The 26,205-nt window shown below is 42.0% G+C and overlaps 1 protein-coding gene across 1 annotated transcript; it reads right to left on the bottom strand.

The window, feature by feature from the left end:
* Positions 1–667: 667 nt before the first annotated feature.
* On the bottom strand, positions 668–26,205 carry LOC137537086 (zinc finger protein 585A-like). Its single transcript, XM_068259228.1, has 8 exons — positions 26,164–26,205; positions 24,400–24,567; positions 21,122–21,238; positions 7,917–8,087; positions 7,708–7,831; positions 7,495–7,592; positions 7,283–7,409; positions 668–3,086 (listed from the first exon to the last, which is right to left on the bottom strand). The coding sequence occupies exons 1-8, from the start codon at positions 26,203–26,205 to the stop codon at positions 955–957; spliced, it is 2,979 nt and encodes a 992-aa protein (XP_068115329.1). The 3' UTR covers positions 668–954.

The raw sequence follows: 26,205 nt of genomic DNA, 5'->3' as shown, positions 1-26,205 counted from the left end.
AAATGCCAGAACCAGAATTATCTTTATTTACTATATAAAATTCACTTAAATCAAAACGTGAATAGTACAATACATCTATTATGTAAGTAGAACAAGTAGTTATCTATTTATATATGTGTTTTTTCCTAGCATAGTTCAGTTGACCCCGCGCTTTAAAAGGAAATATATATGGCAGCCTTCTTATTTCAGTTGCCCTTTAAGATCCATTATGCTAATTAAGGAGCAAATGGAGTTGGTTAAGCATTTGCAGATTTATAGTATGCATGCACTTTAACCCTATTTCCAGAGGTGAGCAAGGCTTGGTGTACAGAGGCGCCAGAGTAGAATAAAAACGTTTAAATACCGTCTAAAAGAGGGGGATGTTCAGGTGGACTTACCTCCCTCAAAAATATAAAACTCAATTGAGTCACAATATATCAATACAATACTCTGAGACAGAGGCGCTCACTTCTGTATCTAGACCCATTGAGTTATACTCCTGTTTGCCTGATGAAGCAGGACCACACCTGCGAAACGCGTTGCACTAAGTGGAGTTCAATAAAATATTTTTGTATTGATATATTGTGACTCAATTGAGTTTTATACTTTTGAGGGAGGTAAGTCCACCTGAACATCTCCCTCTTTTCGACGGTTTTTAAACGTTTTTATTCTACTCTGGTGCCTCTGTACACCAAGCCTTGCTGAAATCTTGAGTCCACCCTCGGTGGAGGGGTGCTACCCCGTTTCCTATCTACAGAGAGCGACATCTTAAAAACCTGAGTGGGGTCAGGTTCTAATACTCCCCACCTGCACTTGAAGTGGTTGCCTATGGGTAACCCATGTTTGTGAGTATATCTAAATATTTTGCTTTTAATCACAACCAACTTAACAATACTACACCATATTGGGCTCTCGATTTCTCTTTGTTCTTCCAAGCTATTTCCAGAGGAAGTAAGATGTTCCATGTTAATGAGATCACTTTCGAATGTGACTTCTCTCGTGTTTAAGGAAGACTGCTTTCCGAATATAGCCCTTCCCACACTCTGAACAAGAAAAGGGGTGTTCACCTGTGTGACTCCTCTGGTGCACATGGAGCTGATCTTTCTGAACAAAACATTTCCCGCACTCAGAACATTTATAGGGGCGCTCCCTATAAGTATGAACTCTCTGGTGCATAACAAGGTTTCCCTTCAGAGCAAAGCATTTCCCACACTCTGAACAAGAGAAGGGTCGTTCGCCTGTGTGGCTTCTCTGGTGCATCACAAGGTTTGCTTTATAAAAGAAGCTTTTCCCACATTCTGAACATGAAAAGGACTGTTCGCCTGTGTGGATTCTCTGGTGTGCAAGCAGGCGGTCTTTCTTCCTGAAAGATTTCCCGCACTCTGCACATGAATGGCCTTCAGAGTGAGTCTTCTGGTGCACAAGAAGGTTTCCTTTCTGATGGAATCTCTTCCCACACTCTGCACATGAAAAAGGACTCTCGCCTGTGTGGCTTTTTTGGTGCGCCAGAAGGTTTCCCTTCTGAATGAAACATTTCCCGCATTCAGAACAAGAAAATGGCTTCGCACCAACGTGGACTTTCAAATGTTCCTTTAGATTTCCCTTGAGTGAAAACGTTTTCCCACACTCAGAACACAAATAGGGCTTTTCACCAGTGTGAACCCTCTGGTGCATGGAGAGCTGCGATTTACTAAGGAATGACTTATCACACTCCGAACAGGACAATATACTTTCATCAGTGTGACTTATCTGGTGCTCTAGGAATCCTGGTTTAGTTTCAAACGTTTCCCCACACTCAGAACACAAATAGGGCTTTTCACCAGTGTGAACCCTCTGGTGCATGGAGAGCTGCGATTTACTAAGGAATGACTTATCACACTCCGAACAGGACAATATACTCTCATCAGTGTGACTTATCTGGTGCTCTACTAATCCTGGTTTAGTTTCAAACGTTTCCCCACACTCAGAACACAAATAGGGCTTCTCACCAGTGTGAACCCTCTGGTGCATGAAGAGCTGTGATTTACTAAGGAATGACTTATCACACTCCGAACAGGACAATATACTTTCATCAGTGTGACTTATCTGGTGCTCTAGGAATCCTGGTTTAGTTTCAAACGTTTCCCCACACTCAGAACACAAATAGGGCTTCTCACCAGTGTGAACCCTCTGGTGCATGGAGAGCTGTGATTTACTAAGGAATGACTTATCACACTCCGAACAGAACAATATACTTTCATCAGTGTGACTTCTCTGGTGCTCTAGGAATTCTGGTTTAGTTCCAAAAGAATTCCCACACTCAGAACAGGTATATAAACACTCGGATATGTGAACTTTTACATGTTCTTCAAGAGAGAACTCGTCATTGTAGCTCTCACCACACTCTGGACAGGAAAGTGACTTCTCACTTGAATGAATTCTGAGGTGTCTTATCAAATGTGTCTTCGCTCTAAAGGTTCGTCCGCACTCCGAGCATAAAAACGGCCGTTCGCCTGTGTGGATCCTCAGGTGTCGGGCAAATTTCCATTTGTCACTGCAGGATTTCCCACACTCTGGGCACTGGAACGAACTCTCACCTGTATGAATCTTCAAATGCTCTGTGAGGTTTCCTTTTTGAGTAAAAGAATCCCCACACTCGGGACACAAGAAGGGCCTTTCCCCTGTGTGCACTCTCTGGTGCACAGTAAGCTGCGCTTTACTTGGAAATGGTTTATCGCACTCTGAACAGGCGAAGATCTTAACGCCAGCGTGGTCTTTCTTATGCACAAGAAGTTCTGATTTACTTTCAAAACATTTCCCACACTCTGAACATGACAAAGACAAGGGTTTCTCCACTGAGTGACATTTCAGATGATGACCGAGAGAGTACTTCTTGTTGAAGCGCTTCCCACAGTCTGAACAAGAAAATGGCTGCTTGCCAGTGTGAACCCTGTTGTGTTTCATCAGGTGACTTTGCATTTTAAATTTCCGATCGCACTCCCTGCATGAATACGGTTTCTCGTCACTGTGAGTCCTCAGATGTCGGGCAAACTTCCACTTGTCTTTGCAGGACTTCCCACACTCTGAACATTCAAAGGAGTTTACCCCGAGGTGACTTTTCTTATCTACTGGAGGAAAAATAAATACATGAAAGAAATTTCAGTTTTCACAGTCTAAAGTCATGTTTGTTGGTGTAAAAGAAAAAAAGTTTCAAAGACCATTGACATCAAATTGTGAGCAAGCATAACCCAAATATAGGAAAATATATTATATGGTAAGTACAATACTTCAGAACGGATTATGGCTCATAGTGGAGGTACATTGTTATGTTGTTGAATAGGATGGTGTGCAGTATGTCCACCTCATTTGTTGGTACTATGATGTTATACTGAGGAATGGAGATGGGCCTTTCATATGGTGTACAGTATCTCCTCCTCATTTGTTGGTGCTATGATGTTATACTGAGGAATGGAGATGGGCCTTTCATATGGTGTACAGTATCTCCTCATTTGTTGGTGCTATGATGTTATACTGAGCAATGGAGATGGGCCTTTCATATGGTGTACAGTATCTCCTCCTCATTTGTTGGTGCTATGATGTTATACTGAGGAATGGAGATGGGCCTTTCCTATGGTGTACAGTATCTCCTCCTCATTTGTTGGTGCTATAATGTTATACTGAGGAATGGAGATGGGCCTTTCATATGGTGTACAGTATCCCCTCCTCATTTGTTGGTGCTATGATGTTATACTGAGGAATGGAGATGGGCCTATCATATCATGTACAGTACCTCCCCCTCATTGGTTGGTACTATGATGTTATACTGAGGAATGGAGATGGGCCTTTCATATGGTGTACAGTATCTCCTCCTCATTTGTTGGTACTATGATGTTATACTGAGGAATGGAGATGGGCCTTTCATATGGTGTACAATATCTCCTCCTCATTTGTTGGTACTATGATGGTATACTGAGGAATGGAGATGGACCTTTCATATGGTGTACAGTATCTCCTCCTCATTTGTTGGTGCTATGATGTTATACTGAGGAATGGAGATGGGCCTTTCAAATGGTGTACAGTATCTCCTCCTCATTTGTTGGTGCTATGATGTTATACTGAGCAATGGAGATGGGCCTTTCATATGGTGTACAGTATCTCCTCCTCATTTGTTGGTGCTATGATGTTATACTGAGGAATGGAGATGGGCCTTTCCTATGGTGTACAGTATCTCCTCCTCATTTGTTGGTGCTATAATGTTATACTGAGGAATGGAGATGGGCCTTTCATATGGTGTACAGTATCTCCTCCTCATTTGTTGGTACTATGATGTTATACTGAGGAATGGAGATGGGCCTTTCCTATGGTGTACAGTATCTCCTCCTCATTGGTTGGTACTATGATGTTATACTGAGGAATGGAGATGGGCCTTTCATATGGTGTACAGTATCTCCTCCTCATTTGTTGGTACTATGATGTTATACTGAGGAATGGAGATGGGCCATTCATATGGTGTACAGTATCTCCTCCTCATTTGTTGGTACTATGATGTTATACTGAGGAATGGAGATGGGCCTTTCATATGGTGTACAATATCTCCTCCTCATTTGTTGGTACTATGATGGTATACTGAGGAATGGAGATGGACCTTTCATATGGTGTACAGTATCTCCTCCTCATTTGTTGGTACTATGATGGTATACTGAGGAATGGAGATAGACCTTTCATATGGTGTACAGTATCTCCTCCTCATTTGTTGGTACTATGATGGTATACTGAGGAATGGAGATGGACCTTTCATATGGTGTACAGCAGGGGTCTCAAACTCAATTTACCCGGGGGCCGCAGGAGGCAAAGTCAGGATGAGGCTGGGCCGCATAAGGGAGTTCACATGTCCCCGCCGCAAAACGAGGGCTGCAGAGCCCCCAAATCGCCCCGGGGGGCAATCCGCCGGCATTTCCTGGAAGGGGCAGAGCTTTCAGCTTCAGCTCTGCCCCTCCTGAAGTCAATCGCGGCGGATCGCCGCCTCTGCCCGCCCACTCTAAACATAAAAAAAAAAATTGGGAAAATAGGAAAAAATGCCAGGAATCTTCATACAGCCATATTACGGCTGTATAGCGATCCCTGGCCAAAGCGCTGCGGCTGCGTATGGACCCCCTGGAAACCCCGTCAGGAAATGTATTGCTCTTTCTTTTGATACATGTAAAATTACACTACCGTTAGGCTTGCTACTAAAAGTGACATTTACCGCATTTAAAAGTATACTATTTTCCTTTGAAACTTTAAAATCGATTTTCTCAAAAACTATAAGGTCTTTTTGAAAAATTGTTTTTTCCTCTTATTCCTAATGATCTCCTTAACATATCCTGCAAATTTAGGGTTTCTAGCATTTAAGGTGGATTTGCTATTAACCATTAAAGTCGGCGGGTTTTTAAATGTGTATTTTTTTCCTTTGCAACTTTAAAATCAATTTTCTCAAAAACTATAAGGCCGATTTGAAAATTTTTTTTTTCCTCTTGTAGCCACTGGGGGCCCCTACAAGCTCTGGGGCCCTGGGGCCACAAAATATTGTATCGCGGGCCGCAAATGGCCCGCGGGCCGCGAGTTTGAGACCCCTGGTGTACAGTATCTCCTCCTCATTTGTTGGTACTATGATGGTATACTGAGGAATGGAGATGGGCCTTTCATATGGTGTACAGTATCTCCTCCTCATTTGTTGGTACTATGATGGTATACTGAGGAATGGAGATGGACCTTTCATATGGTGTACAGTATCTCCTCCTCATTTGTTGGTACTATGATGTTATACTAAGGAATGGAGATGGGCCTTTCATATGGTGTACAATATCTCCTCCTCATTTGTTGGTACTATGATGGTATACTGAGGAATGGAGATGGACCTTTCATATGGTGTACAGTATCCACTCCTCATTTGTTGGTACTATGGTGTTATACTGAGGAATGGAGATGGGCCTTTCATATGGTGTACAGTATCTCCTCCTCATTTGTTGGTACTATGGTGTTATACTGAGGAATGGAGATGGGCCTTTCATATGGTGTACAGTATCCACTCCTCATTTGTTGGTACTATGGTGTTATACTGAGGAATGGAGATGGGCCTTTCATATGGTGTACAGTATCCACTCCTCATTTGTTGGTACTATGGTGTTATACTGAGGAATGGAGATGGGCCTTTCATATGGTGTACAGTATCTCCTCCTCATTTGTTGGTACTATGATGTTATACTGAGGAATGGAGATGGGCCTTTCATATGGTGTACAGTATCTCCTCCTCATTTGTTGGTACTATGATGTTATACTGAGGAATGGAGATGGGCCTTTCATATGGTGTACAGTATCTCCTCCTCATTTGTTGGTACTATGATGTTACACTGAGGAATGGAGATGGGCCTTTCATATGGTGTACAGTATCTCCTCCTCATTTGTTGGTACTATGATGTTATACTGAGGAATGGAGATGGGCCTTTCATATGGTGTACAGTATCTCCTCCTCATTTGTTGGTACTATGATGTTATACTGAGGAATGGAGATGGGCCTTTCATATGGTGTACAGTATCCACTCCTCATTTGTTGGTACTATGGTGTTATACTGAGGAATGGAGATGGGCCTTTCATATGGTGTACAGTATCTCCTCCTCATTTGTTGGTACTATGGTGTTATACTGAGGAATGGAGATGGGCCTTTCATATGGTGTACAGTATCCACTCCTCATTTGTTGGTACTATGGTGTTATACTGAGGAATGGAGATGGGCCTTTCATATGGTGTACAGTATCCACTCCTCATTTGTTGGTACTATGGTGTTATACTGAGGAATGGAGATGGGCCTTTCATATGGTGTACAATATCTCCTCCTCATTTGTTGGTACTATGATGTTACACTGAGGAATGGAGATGGGCCTTTCATATGGTGTACAGTATCTCCTCCTCATTTGTTGTTCCTATGATGTTATACTGAGGAATGGAGATGGGCCTTTCATATGGTGTACAGTATCTCCTCCTCATTTGTTGGTACTATGATGTTACACTGAGGAATGGAGATGAGCCTTTCATATGGTGCACAGTATCTCCTCCTCATCTGTTGGCACTATGATGTTATACTGAGGAATGGAGATGGGCCTCTCATATGGTGTACAATATCTCCCCCTCATTTGTTGAGAACATTACATTTTACTGACTAATGTAGATGGAGTCATTATTTATATTAACAGAGGGGAATCAGTCAAAAATTACCAAACATAATACTAGAGAGAGTTGAAGACCCTTCTGGAATAAGCTTACAATAAGATAAGATTGCTTCTTTACCTGAGTTTAGTATATCTAATTTGTCAGTTGCTATCGTATCTCGTGCACTGGTAGACCGAAGACCCCGCCTCCTCACAAATGTGTTTTCTGCATAAATCTCAGTTTTGATATTAGGGACTTCTTCACCCTAAAGGCCACAAAAACAATACAGAAAATCGTAATAGTACACAATTTGCAATCACTCTGGAATTCTAAACCTTCATTTCATCTACCTTATAATGGTGGGAGATGGTATTGTCTTCTTGTGGACAGTCCCAGGAATAAAGAGGACCTGTATATCTCTCTGGTATATTTTTGTTACCGAATCCATCTGTAGCAAACACACACTAGTTGTTTTTATGTGTTTATCAAATGATGGGTGGAGGGTCCTAGGTGGACCCTCCGTACTGCTCTCTGCTTTACAAGAAATGAAAGCCTCCTCTTACCTGGTGATGTGAGGGGCGGCTGATTCTCCATCATGATGTCCTTGTAGAGGTCCTTGTGTCCTTCTATATACTGCCACTCCTCCATGGAGAAATAGACGGTGACATCCTGACACCTTATAGGAACCTGACACACACAATGATACAGTCACCAACCAGACAAACCCCTCGCTGTTACTGGACAATTTCCCATAATTCCCGGCACCGCTCACCTCTCCTGTCAGCAGGTGAATTATCCTCTCTGTGGCTTTGAGGATCTTTTGTCTCTTTTTCCTGTCTGCTGTCAGGAAGTATTGTGAAGACACTGTGATGGAGGGTGATCCATGCTCAGGTCTGGTGGGAGTTAACAGATTACCAGATGCATTGTTTGTAGGTTCATAATCCTGTGAAAAAAAGAGACCAAATATGTATCATTAACTACATTCCCATAATCCTCCTCACCTTTCCAGTCAGGTCTGTACTTTGGGCTTAAAGTAAACCTGTAACTTTAATATAAATAAAAAATCACATACTTACCTCGAAAGGGGGAAGCCTCTGTATCGTAATGAGGCTTCCCCGTCCTCTTTAGCTAGCCTGATCCAAGCCCCACCCCTAGTCCCCGGGGTGTGCAGGTGCAGGTGTGGCTTTCCCCTCTGGCTACAGCAGAAATAGCTGAGCCCGATCGGGTCCGTTCTACTGCATCGGAGCGCACTGACAACAAGTGCCGATAAGCAGATTTTGGGGGGTCCCAGCGCTGGATCCCCTCCACTGAGTACGACAGGGGAAGCCTCTTTAAGATCCAGGGGCTTCTTCCTCACAAGGTAAATACCCCCAGGGAGCACTTTTTTCCCTACAAGTACACTTTCATTATTACAAATAAGAGTGATGTCATGTCACCTCCCAGAATTCTCCTCTCCAGTCAGGTGTGTGTTATAATATTAGAGATAAGAGTGATGTTGTGACCTCCCAGAATCCTTTTCACCTCTCTGGTTATGTGTATGTTATATTAATAGAAATAAAAATAATGTCAAGTGACCAGATTCCTCCCATAGGGATTCAAAGCGCTTGCTCATCTTGGAACAGTAATAAGCGGCAGGAAAGATTATTTTAGAGAGGAAGCGATATGTTCATAAATCACAGACTAGACAGGTGGCTTTTCAATCTACATGTAAAGGAATGGAGTTGCCCTGACTGATTGTGGTAAGACGTTCCAACTGGTAGAAGAAGCATGACAGAATAGTCTCAAAGATCGAGGTGGATTTTGGGGAAGACCAAGATATTACATCCTGTTGATCAATTTTTCGGAATGAATGTAACATTTTAAAGATCTGGCACCTGTGGTCAGTTTTTTCTCAAATAAAGAAAAATGTTTGGGTCTGTAAATCAAAAAATGGACAATCTACCCAACACCATTCAGTTTTCATAAAGATTAATCAGAAAAATCAGCCCCTATTGATCAACTGATATCAATAATAACAGAAACATGCAATCAGATTTCTTGCTGGAATGAAAGAAAATAATATATTTTTGTACAACCAATCATTTTTATCGACTCGCCATAAAATCATAGCATGTGTGGCCACCATTGTGGGAAATCACAGTACTCCAGTAAGCTGCTAAGCAAGATCTCATTATTAAAGCAGAATATAACCCTGCATTTCAACTTTGCTCTAAAACATTATTTACAGCATATTATATGCAACCAGCATTTTTTTTTTTACTAGACCAGCATTGGAAGGGTTACGCAGAGTTTTAAAGTTCCTGGAGATTTCTGCAGACGCATCCGAAGCTGAAATAGATACATTTTGTTTACATAAATGTATCTAAGTGTTGAATGTGACTCACTCTATCTGACTGAGCTGGAGGACAGCCAAAGTGTGTAACATTCAACACTTAGATACATTTATGTAAACAAAATGTATCTATTTCAGCTTCGGATGCGTCTGCAGAAATCTCCAGGAATTTAAAAGCACTGTGTAACCCTTCCAATGCTGGTCTAGTAAAAAAAAAATGCTGGTTGCATATAATATACTGTAAATAATGTTTTAGAGCAAAGTTGAAATGCAGGGTTATATTCCGCTTTAAGTGTATCAAAAAAGGTTAAAAGATCCAACAAAATTAAGAGGGAATACTCACCTCTGAGCTTCAACTGGGGGCATTATACCTAAGCTGAATATTAGTGATAGCCAAGCTCACCATCAGAGGAGTGCTATAACTGGGGATGCTTATAGGAAGAGGGACTAAAACTGAGGTCATTACACTATAAAGGAGGGCACTGGGGGCATTATAACAGAAGACACCATAATGGTAGAACTATAATTGGGGGTTCTCTAGAAGCAGTGCTATACTGGAGGGTTACTATAATTAGTTCTGTTTTATTGATGGGATTATAATGATGGGCCATAAAAAGAGGGTACTGTAACAAAGAACACTACGATGGAGGGTTGATGTAACGGAGGACACTATACTGGGGGAGAACTACAAATTATGTCACTATGATGATACAGGAGACTATAATAGAGAGCACAATTTATTAAAGTAGACCTGAACTCTTGCACAGGACAGAAGGAAAACATAGAGAAATGCACCCTGTATGTATTTAGAGAGTTCCGCCTGTCTTATTCCCACTCATCTGCCACTAATCACAAGTGTAATTTGACCTCTCAACTGTGTCAGCTCCAGAATCTCAGCAATCCTAGGCAGAGCAGCCAATTTGTAAACACAGGATGTTAACCTACGGCTGCTTCCATGAAAGCAGGAAGTAGACACACTGCAGATTTATAGCAGGATTTGTATCAGCTGTAATAAAGAAATGTTTTTCTTTAAAGTTTATTACGTTGCTGCGTATCTTTTAGAGCACAGAGGACGTTTGGAGTTCAGGTCTAGTTTAATATTAGGGCCGGTTTCGATTGATAGCTGCTGGTGTCTGTCCGCGTCGTTTAACGCATTAAGATGAATGAAATAATTTATTTCAATGGGTCTATTGGCATTTGCGTGACCACCGCGGTTGATCGAATTTTCCGCGCATAGCTTCATTTGGGTTTGCGGTTCTGTATCACCTTAGGGGCTCGAAGCGTGATGGAACGACAGGAACCGATGCGTCTGTCGTTAGGCAATGCGGTCGGCTGTGTGAACCGACCGTCTGTGTTGCATTTTATTCCAGCTCATTAAGATGAGGGCAGAACTGTATATAAGTTGGATAATACGTTGGAAATATATCATTTATTTATTTTTTTCTACTGAAGGAAATTCGCTCAGTACATTTTTCTCTGAACAGCCACAAGCCAAGTATAGAATTAATTAGCACCTGATTATGCGCATAAATTGATGCCTCCGCGCAGAATTGTGCATAATTAATCCCGCTCCCCATTATAATTCATGAAAGCCTTTCAGCAGCCTCACATGCGTGATATTAAGGGCTGATTTAACACCTTCCTGATGCCTGGGAAACATACAGCCCAGCTCTGCTTCTGTCATGTACAAATAAAGGGTTCTCTGCTCAGATTTGTTCAGGTTTACTTAATATTTTGGTTAAAAAAATTAAAATGGAGAGATGCCAGGCTTGTGTCAGCTTCCGCCCCCTCAGGCACTGCAGCTAGGGACAAGCAATCCTGTAATGGTGGTGGGGCTGGCAAGCGCTTTGCAAAAGATAGTGGACAACAAAACCTTCCCCCTCCTGGCAAAGTACCCAGATCCCTACAGGAGGGCACAAGAGCTCTTCAGAGAGGCCCTTGCCTAGGGCGTTATGCTACCATAGCAGAGCAGGGGATTACGGGTAGCAGACCCTGCAACCAAAATGGGGCCCAGAGATGTGTGGGGGACAGATATTGTACAATCTTTTGATACAAGGGCCACTGCTTCAGAGTCGGTGTCATGGCAGAAGGGTCTCCTGTTTGTAGGGGTGACCATATGGAACGGGGGTGTAAGCATTCTTGGGGGTTGGGGAAGGGGCAGCAATGATATTTTCTTTTGCCCTGTAGTCTTCTTTCACCTTGTTTGAGGAACCTTGTCAGCTTGCATTTTCATTTTCATGTCGACTGAAGTCTTCTTTCACCTTCTTTGACCATATGGGACGGGGGTGTAAGCATTCTTGGGGGTCGGGGAAAGGGCAGCAATGATATTTACTTTTGCCCCGTAGTCTTCTTTCACCTTGTTTGAGGAACCTTGTCAGCTTGCATCTTCATCTTCATGTTGACTGAAGTCTTCTTTCACCTTGCTTGAAGAATCTTGTCATCTTGCATCCTCTTCATATTGACTGAAGTCTTCTTTCACCTTGCTTGAAGAACCTTGTCATCTTGCATCTTCTTCATGTTGGCTGAAGTCTTCTTTCACCGATTCCCATTTCCACTGACACCAATGTATTTAACCTTGATGGGGAAAGTGGGCCTACTCAGATCTATCTATATGTCTGCACAAAACTTAGAAAGCTAGTATTATAATATGAATATAAGTACTGCTTCAGGGGGTCTCATGATCCAGCAGAGTACCCACAAAATGCAATAGTAAAGGTAGGAAGATACTATAAAATTCATCTGGGCCAATCAAAATCAATTTGGTCTGATGTGGACTGACCCAATTGCAAACCCCATATAAATGGCAACTAATTTATATCAAAACAACAGAACTGTACTAAATCTTCACAATCAATAAAATACTTAGTAAAATTTGCAACAATAAATTGCTGCACAGTACAGTAACCATTATAAACTTAAAGGACAACTGTAGCAAGAAGTATGTGGAGGCTGCCATATTTATTTACTTTTGAACAATACCAGTTGCCTGGCAGCCTTGCTGGTCTATTTGGCTTCAGTAGTGTCTGAATCAAACCTGAAACAAGCATGCAGCTAATCCTGTCAGATCTGACAATAATGTCAGAAACGCCTATCTGATGCATGCTTGTTCAGGGGCTGTGGCTAAAAGTATTAAAGGCAGAGGATCGGCAGGGCTGCCAGGTAACTGGTATTGGTCAATAGGTAATAAATATGACAGCCTCCATATACCTTTCACTTCAGTTGTCTTAAAACCAATATTATTGGACACAAACACTGTGAGGTTTTTTCACTAAAGGAAATAGTGCTAGTAACCTCCTGTTACCTTTAAATACAATGCGCTGCATGTTAAGGTTACATGTGCTATTAGCCACATAACGCGCACATATACAAGAGCGCACGCTATGCTGCACTAAACGCTATCACCTTAAGCCTCCTTCCTACAAATAAGGAGAACTCCTCTCCTCCAGCCCTGAGCCCCTGCGGGTTCAATCACTATAGGGGACGTGATCCCCGCACCCTGATTGGCCCAATATGCTGCTTGTCAAGTGACAGGCAGCCTATTGGGCCAATCAGAGTGCAGGGATAACGTTATTTATAGAGATTGGACCTGAAGCGGCTCAGGATGGGAGGAGAGGAGCGCTCCTTATTAGCAGGAAGGAGGCTTAAGGTAATAGTGTTTAGTGCAGCATAGCGTGCGCTCCTGTGTATGTGTGCGCTACATGGCTAATAGCACACATAACGTGCAGCGCATTACATTTAAAGCACAATGTGGAAATATCGCGAGTAACAGTTACTAGCACTATTTCCTTGAATAGTGAATCAACCCCCATGTCCTTTATGGGTGGACCGATCCCCTGCTATTGTGATTAGTACATGGATACAGAAACAAATAAGGGGTTCATTCAGCTCTCAAGTCCATAAGCTAATGATCAGTAGTGCTCAGCCAGCAATAGGGTAATAAGTGTGACATGTGCCCACCCCCCTTCATACGCAGACTCACCAGATCCAACAGCCCAAGCCCTGAAACTCGCATTAGGGGTATAGGCCACCCCAACGCCACACCGTCAGTGCAGCTGGGCACTTGAATATCCTTGGTCTTCACTTGTAAAATGACCTCCAAGTAAAACCGCTTATCATATCATAGCATAAATGTGCAACCCCCCCCCCCCCAATGAATTTAAAAGTTTAAAGCAAATAATTGCATAGAAGGCAGAGCCTCTTAAACTGGCAGGCATGCAGCGCCCATAGGCTTGTGCAAAGCTAAGAATCTTATTTGGAGTTCATACTACAAGTGAGGACCAAGGATATTCAAGTGCCCAGCTGCACTGCCGCTGTGGAGTTGGGGTGGCCTATACGCCAGATGCGAGTTTGGGGGCTTTGGCCGTTGGATCCAGTGAGTCTGCTTATGAAGGGGGTTGGGCACATGTCACACTTATTGTCCTGCCCCATTGCTGGCTGAGTACCACTGAGGATTGTCTGCGGCACCATTAAAGTGGACCCAAATTAAAAATTCAAGATTTCAGAAATAAAATCTATTTTCTAAATTATAATAATAAATAGCAGCCTTTTTTCGGCTGCATGATGACAAATATAAAATATTTTACATTTATTGGAGGAACCCCTCCCTTCCTTTCAAATTGCCGGGATTTTTCCGGCAAACTGGTGGAGTAGATGGTGTCCGGCAATGGAGGAATTGCTAATGGCTGCCCCCAGTATAACCCTAGCTATGAAAAGAGAACGGTGAAAAGCATGCTCTGAAATGATCATAGGTTTGAAGGAGTGTTTATTTATCTTTGTATGTGTCAGAGTGGTGCAACTAAATATTTTTTAATTAAAAAAAATGTTTGTTTTTTGTCCGCTTTAAGTTTATGGACTTGAGCTTTTTTGTTTCTGTAACTACTTTATTTCAGCCCAGAAAATGACAGAATAGCCAGACAACTCATGGTGACCCAGAATCACCAGGAAAGTATAAGGGGTTAAAAAGATAGAAAAACCTGTGTCTCTAGTTGGTATCAAGAGAAATAGTTGTGCAACAGTGACACCTAGTGGCTGAACACAGACGTACACATGAATTATTTTAATTATAACTTTTATTTGTAACTAGCTGACGGCCCGGAGTTGCCCGGATATGTATTTGGCTGGTGTTGGCTCCCCCCCACTTTTTCTAACCCTAACACACAATTACTCAATGGCCTAGTTTATGAGCTGGGCAGTCTTTGGCATCAATAATTTGCACTGAAATGAAACAAATCTTATTGGCTGTGGCTCCACCCCCTTTTCTGAATTTGAACCCCAGTCACCCAATGACCAACAGTACCAGGTTTGAGACTTGTACCATTAACTGCAAGAATGTCAGCAATTAAATATTCCCCTTGAAAATTAATAGGTGAATTTTGTAGGCTCCACCTACTTTTCTGAATATTAATCCCAGTCACCAACTGTGCAAAGTTCTAGAACCCTGCCATTAACAGTGTAAAAATGGCTGCAGTTTACATTCTCCCAGTGAAATTTGTATTTGGCTCCGCCCACTGATGACCCGGCATTGCCCGGGTATGTATTTGGCTGGTGTTGGCTGAGCCCACTTTTTCTAACCCTAGCACACAATTACTCAATGACCAAGTTTGTGAGCTTTGCAGTCTTTGGCATGAAAAATTTGCATTGAAATGAAATAAATCTGATTGGCTGTTTGTTGCTCCACCCCCTTTTCTGAATTTGACCCCCAGTCACCCAATGACTAACTGTACCAGTTTTGAGGTTTGTGCCATTAGCAGTGCAAGAATAGAAGCAATTAAATATTCCCCTTGAAAATCAATGGGTGAATTTTGATTGTTTTTTGTAGGCTCCACCCACTTTTCTGAATAATAATCCCAGTCACCCAGTGGCCAACTGTGCAAAGTTTGAGAACCCTGCCATTAACAGTGTAAGAATGGCTGTAGTTGACATTTTCCCAGTGAAATTTGTATTTGTCTCCGCCCACTTTTTGGTTATGGGGATACAAAGTATCCTATATTTTATTCCAGACAATGTACTATGTGTGTGCCAATGTTTGTGCCAAATTGCATTCAATTCCGCTCAGCCATTGTTGCGTGATAGAGTAACAAACATCCAAACTTTCGCATTTATAATATTAGTGAGTTTTAATTATTATTGTGTATTTGTACTGTCACGAACGTACCTGGCCCGGTCGCGCACACACGTTTTATTCACCGATTTACAAAATTATGGTAGGAACATTTTCAAATTTCATAAAATATGCATTACCTCTGCGTGATTATCATCTCACTGACTATCCCTAAGGATAATGCTTCTCTTGGACCTTCAGTTTACAGAACCAAGCAAGTTCAACATAAGAAATTGTGCCTCACATCACTTAGCCATGGTTTATATAACATGTAAGTAACGTTCATTAGTTTTTCCTCACTAGAGGATACCTTCAACAGAGAGTGTGTATTTTATTAATAGAGATAGGAGTGCCGTCATGTGACCTCCCAGAATCCACCTCACCTCTCTGATCAGGTGTGTGTTTTATTAATAGAGATAAGAGTGATGTCATGTGACCTCCCTGAATCCTCCTCACCTCTCTGGTTAGGTGTGTGTTTATTAAAGGGAACCTGAACTCTTGCACAGGGCAGAAGGAAAACAGAGAGAAATGCATCCAGTATGTATTTAGAGTGTTTAGCCTGTTTAACTCACCCTCATTTGTGTCTAATCACAAGTTATAGTTTGGTCTCTCTCCTGTGTCACATGACTGCCATGGCAGAGATGGCAGATAAGTTCATTTGAAAACACAAGCTGTTAACAATATGTCTGCTTCCATGAATCTGGAAGTAGAAACAGTGCAGATTTATTTTAGGATTTGTATCACCTGTTTAAAAGTTATTATGCTGTTGCGTATCTTTTAGAGCAGAGGGGACGTTCTGAGTTCAGGATTACTTTAATAGAGATAGGAGTGTTGTGTGATCTCCCAGAATCCTCCTCACCTCTCCAGTAAGGTGTGAGTTTTATTAATAGAGATAAGATTGATGTCATGTGACCTCCCAGAAACCTCCTCATTAGTCCATTCAGGTGTGTTTTATTAGCAGAGTTAAGAGTGATGTCATGTGGGCATACCCACGCGTCTTATGAACATGAGTGGTGGGACTGTCCTCATATCGTACCCTTTAGGAAAAAGATTCACAAATGGTCAATTAAGATTTCCTCCTTCTCGGCCCCATTTAACAAATTCTCAATGCTTATTCATCACAATAACATGTAGATGAAAACATATAAAAACTTCCTGCTAATCCATCTCGTCAATGCAGCTAAAACGCTGATCCCACGCTGGTGGAAGTCTTCTCAGATACCACGTTTGAAGGAATGGTTAGCTAAAGTGCATTTTATATACTCTATGGAGGAGCTGACAGCTGTGAAGCTGGATAGGATACATAAGTTTACTATTACCTGGGCCCAGAGGGTAGATTTTAAAGGAGAACTGTAGAGAGAGGTGTACATGCACGGTCTTGGTGACTTAATCAACTCATTCAGTGTTCAATACCACCTGTATGCAGACGATACGCAACTGTACCTCTCGGACCCAGACCTTAACTCCCTCCTCAAACGTGTTCCTGACTGCTTGTCTGCTATATCCTCCTTCATGTCCTCTCGCTTCCTAAAACTTAATATGAGCAAAACGGAACTAATAATTTTTCCACCGTCTCTGGCCACCTCTCTGCCTGAAGTAACTATAAATGTTAATAACACTCCCATCACTTCAGTTCCCAAAGCACGGTGCTTGGGGGTAATATTCGACTCTTCTCTCTCTTTTATTCCTCATCTTAACTCCATAACCAGCTCCTGCCATCTCCAACTCAAAAATATATCTCGCATCCGTCCCTTTCTCACTTAAGACACAACTAAAATGTTAATACATGCTCTTATAATTTCTCGTCTGGACTACTGCAATGTACTACTTTGTGGACTACCTTCTAACAGACTGGCCCCGCTCCAGTCAGTACTGAACTCAGCTGCTCGTCTCATTCATCTTTCTTCTTGATCTTCCTCAGCTGACCCTCTCTGTCAAGCTCTTCACTGGCTGCCAATTAACCAGAGGATCCAGTTCAAACTCCTAACCCTGATCTACAAAGCTCTCCACAATCTCTCTCCCCGGTACATATCATCTCTCATTTCCAGATACAAACCCAATCGCAATCTCAGATTGGCACATGATCTTCTGTTGTCCTCCTCACATTCCCGCTTACAAGATTATGCACGGGCTTCACCCCTTCTCTAGAATCCCCTCCCACAACACATCCGTCACTCGACAACCTTTGTTACTTTTAAACGCTCTCTAAAAACGAATTTGTTCCGACAAGCATATGCGCTACCCTAGGCCACTTCCCTTTGTCCTAAGACCAAACTGCACTCCTACTAGGTGTCCTAAAACACACTGCCTCTCTATATTTTATCGTATACTACCCCTCCTCTTGTTTCCCCCCATTCCCTTTAGATTGTAAGCTCGCAAGGGCAGGGCTCTCTCCCCCTTTTGTGTCTTGGAAATCATTATACATTTTATTCATCATGTTACTTTTATCACTGTCATTACCAATTCTGTATTTTGTATTCTGTATCATTTTTTGTATTTTGTCACTAATTATGTATCTTGTATATTAGTGTACACCATTGTCTGTATTATTATGTACCCCATGTTTGTTTCTTACTTTGTACAGCGCTACGGAATATGTTGGCGCTTTATAAATCAATAATAATAATAATAATGGAGGCTGCCATATTTATTTCCATTTAAGCAATACCAGTTACCTGGCTATCCTGATGCTCCTCTGCCTCTAATACTTTCAGCAATTATTTTATAATGAAAGATTGCCGCATTACGATTATTTTATGGTGAAAGATTGCCGCATTACGATTATTTTATGGTGAAAAATTGCCGCATTACGATTATTTTATGGTGAAAGATTGCCGCATTACGATTATTTTATGGTGAAAGATGATTGCCGCATTACGATTATTTTATGGAGAAAGATTGCCGCATTACGATTATTTTATGGAGAAAGATTGCCGCATTACGATTATTTTATGGTGAAAGATTGCCGCATTACGATTATTTTATGGTGAAACAAGCATGCAGCAGATCAGGTTTTTCTGACACTTTTGACAGATACGACAAGATTAGCTGCATGCTTGTTTCTGGTGTGATTCAGCCACTACTTCAGCCAAATAGATCAGCAGGGCTGCCAGGCAACTGGTATTGCTTAAAAGGAAATAAATATGGCAGCCTCCATATACCTCTCACTACAGTTCTCCTTTAAAGACACAAAGGATTATGCTTCTTTGATGCGATAATTCCCCATTTTCTCTCTCTCCACTCTCCAGGGGATTGCTGCATTTATGGCTCCTCGATGCTAGAAGCCTTCTGATTACTGCGGTCACCCTGATGCATATATTTTTATGTTGTTTATTTGGTAATTGAATCTTACTAAGAGTTTATATGGGATGGTATATTCTGTAGGGACTTTAAGTCCCTTTTTACTGCAACTGTTAAAATGGCTCTACCCACTCTAATATACTCTCCTCCTCTTGGCCTTAGGGTTCATACACACCTACCAACTATCTGTCCAACTATCTGCCAAACTTGTCCGTTATGCTGGGAATACACGGCTCGATTTTCGTGCACGATTCCGCGCCCGATCGTTTTTCGCGCTCGATTCTGCGGGCGACTCTCTTATCTTTTGCTCGTTTTTCTTATCATTTTCCATTGTCTCCCATTCAGAATTGAGCGCAGAAACGATCGGGCGGGAGATCGGACGTGTCGGAAATGATCAATCGAGCTATCTAAATGGCTCTAAATAGAGCCGTGTATTCCCAGCATTAAGCCCCATTCACACGCTTAACAGGAGTCTTTTATGCAGCACAATTGTCAAACAGCTTTTGTTGTGAAACAAGTTGAAACAACTAAAAAAAAGTATTTTGCTATTGTTCAAACAGCTGATAAGACTGATAAGAAGTCAATACAACAGTTGGATTGACTTCTTATCAGTCTTATCAGCTGTTTGAACAATAGCAAAATACTTTTTTTTAGTTGTTTCAACTTGTTTCACAACAAAGTTGTATGGGGCTTAACCGACAAGTTTGGCAGATAGTTGGACAGATAGTTGGTAGGTGTGTATGAACCTTTAGAGACAAATCTGCGCTAAGGTAGACGTGACAGGTATTGCCTTGTGCTGTGAGGAGTGAATCCTAAATAACTAAATTAATTGGCTTTTGTTTCAAAGTATAGGGATGTTGGTCACTGTTTTCAGCAAAACATGTTACAGGACTATACATTATTAGGTTATTGTCTTCAGGTATTTTATACACTATTATGGCTGGAAATTGGTGTTTATATATATATACAACTTTTTGATGTAAGGATTTATTCACTTGATTAACAGATTTGCTGTAAATAATAATAATCTGAACATTTGTATAGCGCTTTTCTCCTGTCGGACTCAAAGCACTCAAGAGCTCCAGCCACTGGGACGTGCTCAAGAGTACCTGCAGTGTTACTGAAAAGGCACTGACCCTAGCCAGGACCCTGGTCTCCCGTGTCAAAGGCTGTGCCCTTAAAGGGAACCTAAACAGAGAGGGATAGGGATGTTTCCTTTTAAACAATACCAGTTGCCTGGCAGTCCTGCTGATCTCTTTGGCTGTTGGCGCTTTTCTCATGCGTATTTTTATTGCGTATTTGCGTGGTTTTTCAGGCGGACGTTGAAGGCGTCCTGGTGATTGGTTGGGTGTCCCACAATATGGTAATTTCCTCCCGTGGAGCTAGAAACAATAAATGAGACATTGTAGAGTGTTTTTTAATGTTTAAAATGTGAATTGATGTTGGAAATTGGGTTTTTAATCATGTATAAAGAGTTGTTTGTGAGAATTTAAGGATATTGTTCACAGTCTATGATTGGCAGATCTCACTCATGAATATGTAAATTGTAAGTCTTCCATCAGGTCCTCTCGAGACCTATATAAGATGTGTGTAGTGTGTAATGAATTGTCAGATGCTGCAATGATTTGAGAAAGAAGGATCGAAACGCCTGTGCGTCATCATCATGCAGACCTGTTTTTACTCATGTCTTTTTTACAAGAGCTATAAATAAAGAAACTTGAATATTGGATGGTGCGGACCTTTGATGATTGCTGTGGATTCCCTGTGACTCCAGGGGTGGTCTCTGCACGTCAAACCCATTGGTGCAACAACGCTGGTTTTGTTTGATCTCTTTGGCTGCAGTAGTGGCTGAATCACACACCTGAAACAAGCATCCAGTCTGACTTCAGTCAGAGCACCTGATCTGCATATGCTTGCTGAGGGGCTGTGGCTAAAAGTATTAAAGACACAGGATCAGCAGGAGAGTGGTATTATTTTAAAAGAAAAAATCCATAACCTTCTCAGTTTAGGTTCCCTTTAAAGTACACTATCCAGCTGTATCAGACAAATTTCCTAATGATTCTGTTACCACAGTTGTTTGAACTTTGAACCAGTTTTCAATAAAAAACCTTTTTGGAGGAAAAAAAAACAAAAAAGAGTGACGTCATGTGACCTCCCAGAATCCTCCTCCCTTTCTCCCGTCAGCTGTGTGTTTTATTAAAATGCATAGTATTCATGTCATGTGATCTGCCAGAATTCTCCTCACCTCTCTAGTCAGAAGGTCAACGATTTCCAGGGTGAGGTCTAATATTTCAGTCATGTGACTCTGGTACTCCTCCATCTTCCGCGATGTGGTCATGTGATCTATAGATGAAACTTCTACCTGTAGAAAAATAAAAAGCTGAGATTTACTGGACTGTACATCTCTAGCCTATTTTATTATTGGGATGCTCATTAAATCAGCAACTCATCATTATGGAAACAGCTTATTAAACAAAAACTGCATTGATTTAACCTTTTACCAAATAAACTCAAACAAGAAGCATCTGTGTTGTCATCAGCAATCTCTGTTACAAGACAACACCAAGCCAGTCCCTAAAGCTGTCCACAATCTGTACAGTTTTAATTGTACAATCTTGTCCAGTTCTAAAAAAAATCTTTGTAGCAGAAATGTTACCTGACTGAATATTTTGAACAGGCACTTTGGGTACCACCCTTATAGGGTAGCATATATGGGGTTAGAATGAGAACATTGTAAATTAAAGATTGTATGGTGTATGGCACGCTTAAAAGCATACCTGCCGTGAGTACAAAATAAACGTTGTATTATCTCACTAGTTGGAAGCCACTGGATAGTCCTGAGATTCCCCAAATCCTTGTAGAGCCCACCTTTCCAGCATTACGTCCTCTTCATCTCCCGACCATGTTCCCGGACGTGGACAAGCACATCTGGATTTGTCATTGTGTGGGTAAAAATCCATGCAGGATCAGTAGAACAAAGCCCCTTTCTCTTGATCCCTGTGGATTCCACTGTAGAGCTCACCTTTCCAGCATTGTGTCTTCTTCATCTCCTGACCATGTTTCCAGCTATGGACCAGCACATCTGGATTCGGTATGTGTGGGTAAATCCATACATGTCCAGTAGAACGAAGGACCTTCTTCTTGATCCCTGTGGATTCCACTGTAGAGCACACATCTCCAGCATTGTGTCCTCTTCATCTCCTGACCACGTTCCCAGCCGTGGACAAGCACATCTGAATTCGGCATGTGTGGGTAAAATCCGTGCATGTCCAGTAGAATGAAGGCCCTCTCACATAGTCAACCACGACCGATTCCTTACCAGAAGAAACCTATTCAACTGGTGCAAGTCAAAAATCTATAGAGGGCCTCAGTGCTGGAAGGTTGGACTACAGAAGGACCCGGGAAGCCACTGGACCATGTAGAGGCTTCCAGCTACTGAGGTATGTATTTTTTTTACTAATTTCAGTTGTACTCTAAGGCTTGTTGTAAACACGAGATTACTGTGCATCTTCTGTTCCCTAAAGCAAACCTGTGGGATATTAAGGTCAAGAATTTATAAAAACTTACCTCGGAGGGGGAAGCCTCTAGATCTACCAGAGGCTCCCCCTTCGCCCCTCTGATCCAGTGCTGAGACTCCTGAAGTCAGCGGTCATGCTCCTGTACAAGGAGGAGCGGCCGCGTACATGATGGCTCACGCCTGCTAGTACACAGGTCTGTGCCTGCACAGTGTGGCCAAGCTCTGTCAACAAACCCTTGTCCCTATGCTTGTGGGGGTCTCAGTGCTGGAGCGGTGAGGAGGAAGGTGATGGGGTAACTATCTGGAGAATCCTAAAAAGTACCTAAGTAGGGCACTTTTTTCCCTTCAGGTACTCTTTAAAGGGGAACTGAAGAGAGAGGTATATGGAGGCTGTCATGTTTATTTCCTTTTAGACAATACCAGTTGCCTGGCAGCCCTGCTGATCCTCTGCCTCTAATACTATTAGCCATAGCCCCTGAACAAGCATGCAGCAGATCAGGTGTTTCAGTGGTTCAGACTTATAAGTCTGATCTGACAAGACTAGCTGCATGCTTGTTTCTGGTTTTAATCAGATACTACTGCAGAGAAATAGACCAGCAGGGCTGCCAGGCAACTGGTATTGATTAAAAGGAAATAAACAGGACAGCCTCCATATACCTCTCTCTTCAGTTCCCCTTTAAAGGATACCTGAGGTAAAATGTGACATGATGATCTAGACATGTGTATTTACAGTGCCTAACACATAAATAACTATGCTGTGTTCCTTTTTTCATTTCACTACCTGAAAGAGTTAAACATCAGGTAAGTAAGCGGCAGTTCCTGTGTGAGTCAGGACTGGGTCAGACTACAGTGTGACCCTCACTGATAAGAAATTACAACTATAAAACACCTAGCACTTCCGGGTTGAAGGAGGAAGTGTATGTAATCACGTGACGCCAGAATGGAACACAGCGTGGGAGGCGCTGAGGGACGGAACAAGAAGACGACTGATGGGTAAGATTAACCCCCCCTCGGTCACCCGCACAGCTGCAGTAATTAGCAGGATGAAATTCGGCTAACCCTAGCCGAATTTCATCTGAAGCCGAATTTGAGAGCATGCCTGCTTGTAAGTAGTTAGTCGGCGCGAGAAGCGTGGTTGTAAGCCATTTTTTACAGCATACTGCGCAATGAAATTCTTATTGTGTTTTTTTTTAAGTTTTAACAAAGAAAATAAAACAAGTTTTGTACCAGCATTACTGTATGGTTCACTGAGGCATCCTAGTGAATCATAATATTAAGCGAGAGATCCACCTGAAAAAGCAAGGTGGATTAAATCTGGTGAGTCTCTCTGATTACAGGTGGTGGTTTCACGAGTGAAGGCACTTTGATTCACGTTGCACGGACTTTTAAGTGTTTGAAGTGTATGAACACATACATGAATATGTATGAACATATATATATATATACATGAATACAGTATTACGCAATGTGCAGTTTGTTTTCTATTCTTAGGTTATACTGACTGGAATGAGAGTGCAGTGGATTTTTTCTATTAATATAAATATATAATAATAATAATAGTGTGCGACTGTGGTGAGGATATTAGAGTGTAAGCTCCACCGGTGCAGAGTCTGATGGGAATGGGTCAGTGATCTCTTGATCTCTATACAGCGCTGTGGAATATGTCAGAGCTCTATAAATGTTTAATAATAATAGTGTGTGACTGTAGTGAGGACATTAGAGTGTAAGCTCCGCTGGTGCACAGACTGATGGGAATGGATCAGTGATCTCTGAACAGTGCTGTGGAATATGTCTGAGCTACTGTATATAAATGCGTAATAATAATATTTTGTGACTGTGGTGAAGACATTAGTGTAAGCTCCTCTAGTGCAGAAATTGATGGGAATGGATCAGTCATCTATGTACACATAGCAGCAGCTGCAGGTGATGGAGGAGGGGGCATTGGGGTCACTGGGGTGGCGGTGGGGGTGTTTGCTGCCTGTAAATATAAAATATTAGCTTCTTACCCCGTGTTGCCAGTTCCAGCAATGCTTCCTGTATCTTCCCTCTTTACCTCTGACCCTACTTTGTTTTCCACGTGGTGTGATATGTACCGCCATCTGGTGGAGAATACAGGAACTGCAATCAGACAGGTTATTACGGTACATCAGAAACCAGTCCACTTTTATTAATACCTACAATAAACAGAATATGCAATATATGTATACAAAATGAATAAACACATACATTAGACATGGCTGCCTGTGACAGGGAGCTTGCTGTGTTACTTGAATATGTGCATTAAAATCAGTTAGGGCCCTTTTCCACTAGCCCCCCGATCCGCTTTAAACGCGGATTGCCTACGTTTTGCCGATCGCTAGTGCATTGTGATTTACATGTAAATCATGATGCACTTTTCCATTAGCGCGTTTTGATTTTCTGCAAATCGCAATCATCGGGCAGAACGAAAATTGGTGCAACCACATTTCACTCCTGACGCCACAAGTGGAATAAAAAGCTTTTTCAACAACGCAATTGTGATTGCAAGTGTAAAAGGGCCCTAAAACATATCAGACTCATAGGATAAATAAGGCCTGGTAATAACAACTGAGACAAATGGCGTCAATTCACCAGAGGTTACCAACCTATTTATCTCTTGGGAGGTAATTTACCTCCTGTGATATCTCCAAATAGCAATTCTCCAGAAGTATAGGGGAAAATATCGACAGAGAGAAATGCAAGAGATAAATGTGAGATAAGTATGAGATAAATAAGTGATAGTTAGTAGTTAGTTTTTCTCCAAATCACAATTCACCAGGGAAGAAAGGGGGTGTGGCCATTCGTTATTTTTTCATCTCTTTATCCCCTGAATGAACCTGGAGATATCATAGTTTTCACACAGCAGCTGCTGCTGTGGAAGATGGAGCCTTTTGAGCTTACTCTGTTAGGCCTGGTGCACACCAAAAACCGCTAGCAGATCCACAAAATGCTAGCAGATTTTGAAACGCTTTTTCTTGATTTTCTGTAGCGTTTCAGCTAGCATTTTGCGGTTTTGTGAAGCGTTTTTGGTGTAGTAGATTTCATGTATTGTTACAGTAAAGCTGTTACTGAACAGCTACTGTAACAAAAACCACCTGGCAAACCGCTCTGAAGTGCCGTTTTTCAGAGCGGTTTGCGTTTTTTCTATACTTAACATTGAGGCAGAAACGCCTCCGCAATCCAAAATCTGCAGCAGCCCGGGAGTATGCGTTTCTGCAAAACGCCTCCCGCTCTGGTGTGCACCATCCCATTGAAATACATTACCCAAGCGTATCCGCAGCCGCAAGCGGATCGCAAAACGCAGCCGAACCGCTCTGGTGTGCACTAGGCCTTAAAGCTTGCTTCTATTATGAGGAGACGAAGGCGCAGGAGGAGGGTCTGTTTAATCGCCCCTCGTATTTTTCGTGAGAGAACAGTTCTTGATAATTTTACTGAGACAGAGGTGGTGAAGAAGTTCAGACTCACTCGTGATATGATTTATGATATGATCCGGCAGTAAAAGGCAGGAATACTCTGGTCACGTAGTGGTAAAACTCCGCCTCCTACCCACAATGCTTCACTTTCAAGCTTACAGAGAGGAAAAGTATCCCATGTAAATCATTTATACCGATTACCTAACTCTCTGCTTTCTCACACTTTCCTCATGCATATCTCTCCATTATCCCCTGCTATCGAAGATTTTTCTCTCTGTCCTCTCACACTGGTGAATTGACTCCAGAGTGTTAAAATACCTCATGAGATAAACTACCTACCTTTTTTCTCTTAGTAAATCCTCTCTGGTGAATTGACGCCAT

This window comes from Hyperolius riggenbachi, chromosome 10 (genome assembly GCF_040937935.1).
Source record: "Hyperolius riggenbachi isolate aHypRig1 chromosome 10, aHypRig1.pri, whole genome shotgun sequence".
NCBI classification, from domain to species: Eukaryota; Metazoa; Chordata; class Amphibia; order Anura; family Hyperoliidae; genus Hyperolius; species Hyperolius riggenbachi.
The sequence above is the reverse complement of the archived record's forward strand: the minus strand, read 5'-3'. Positions and strand labels throughout refer to the sequence as shown.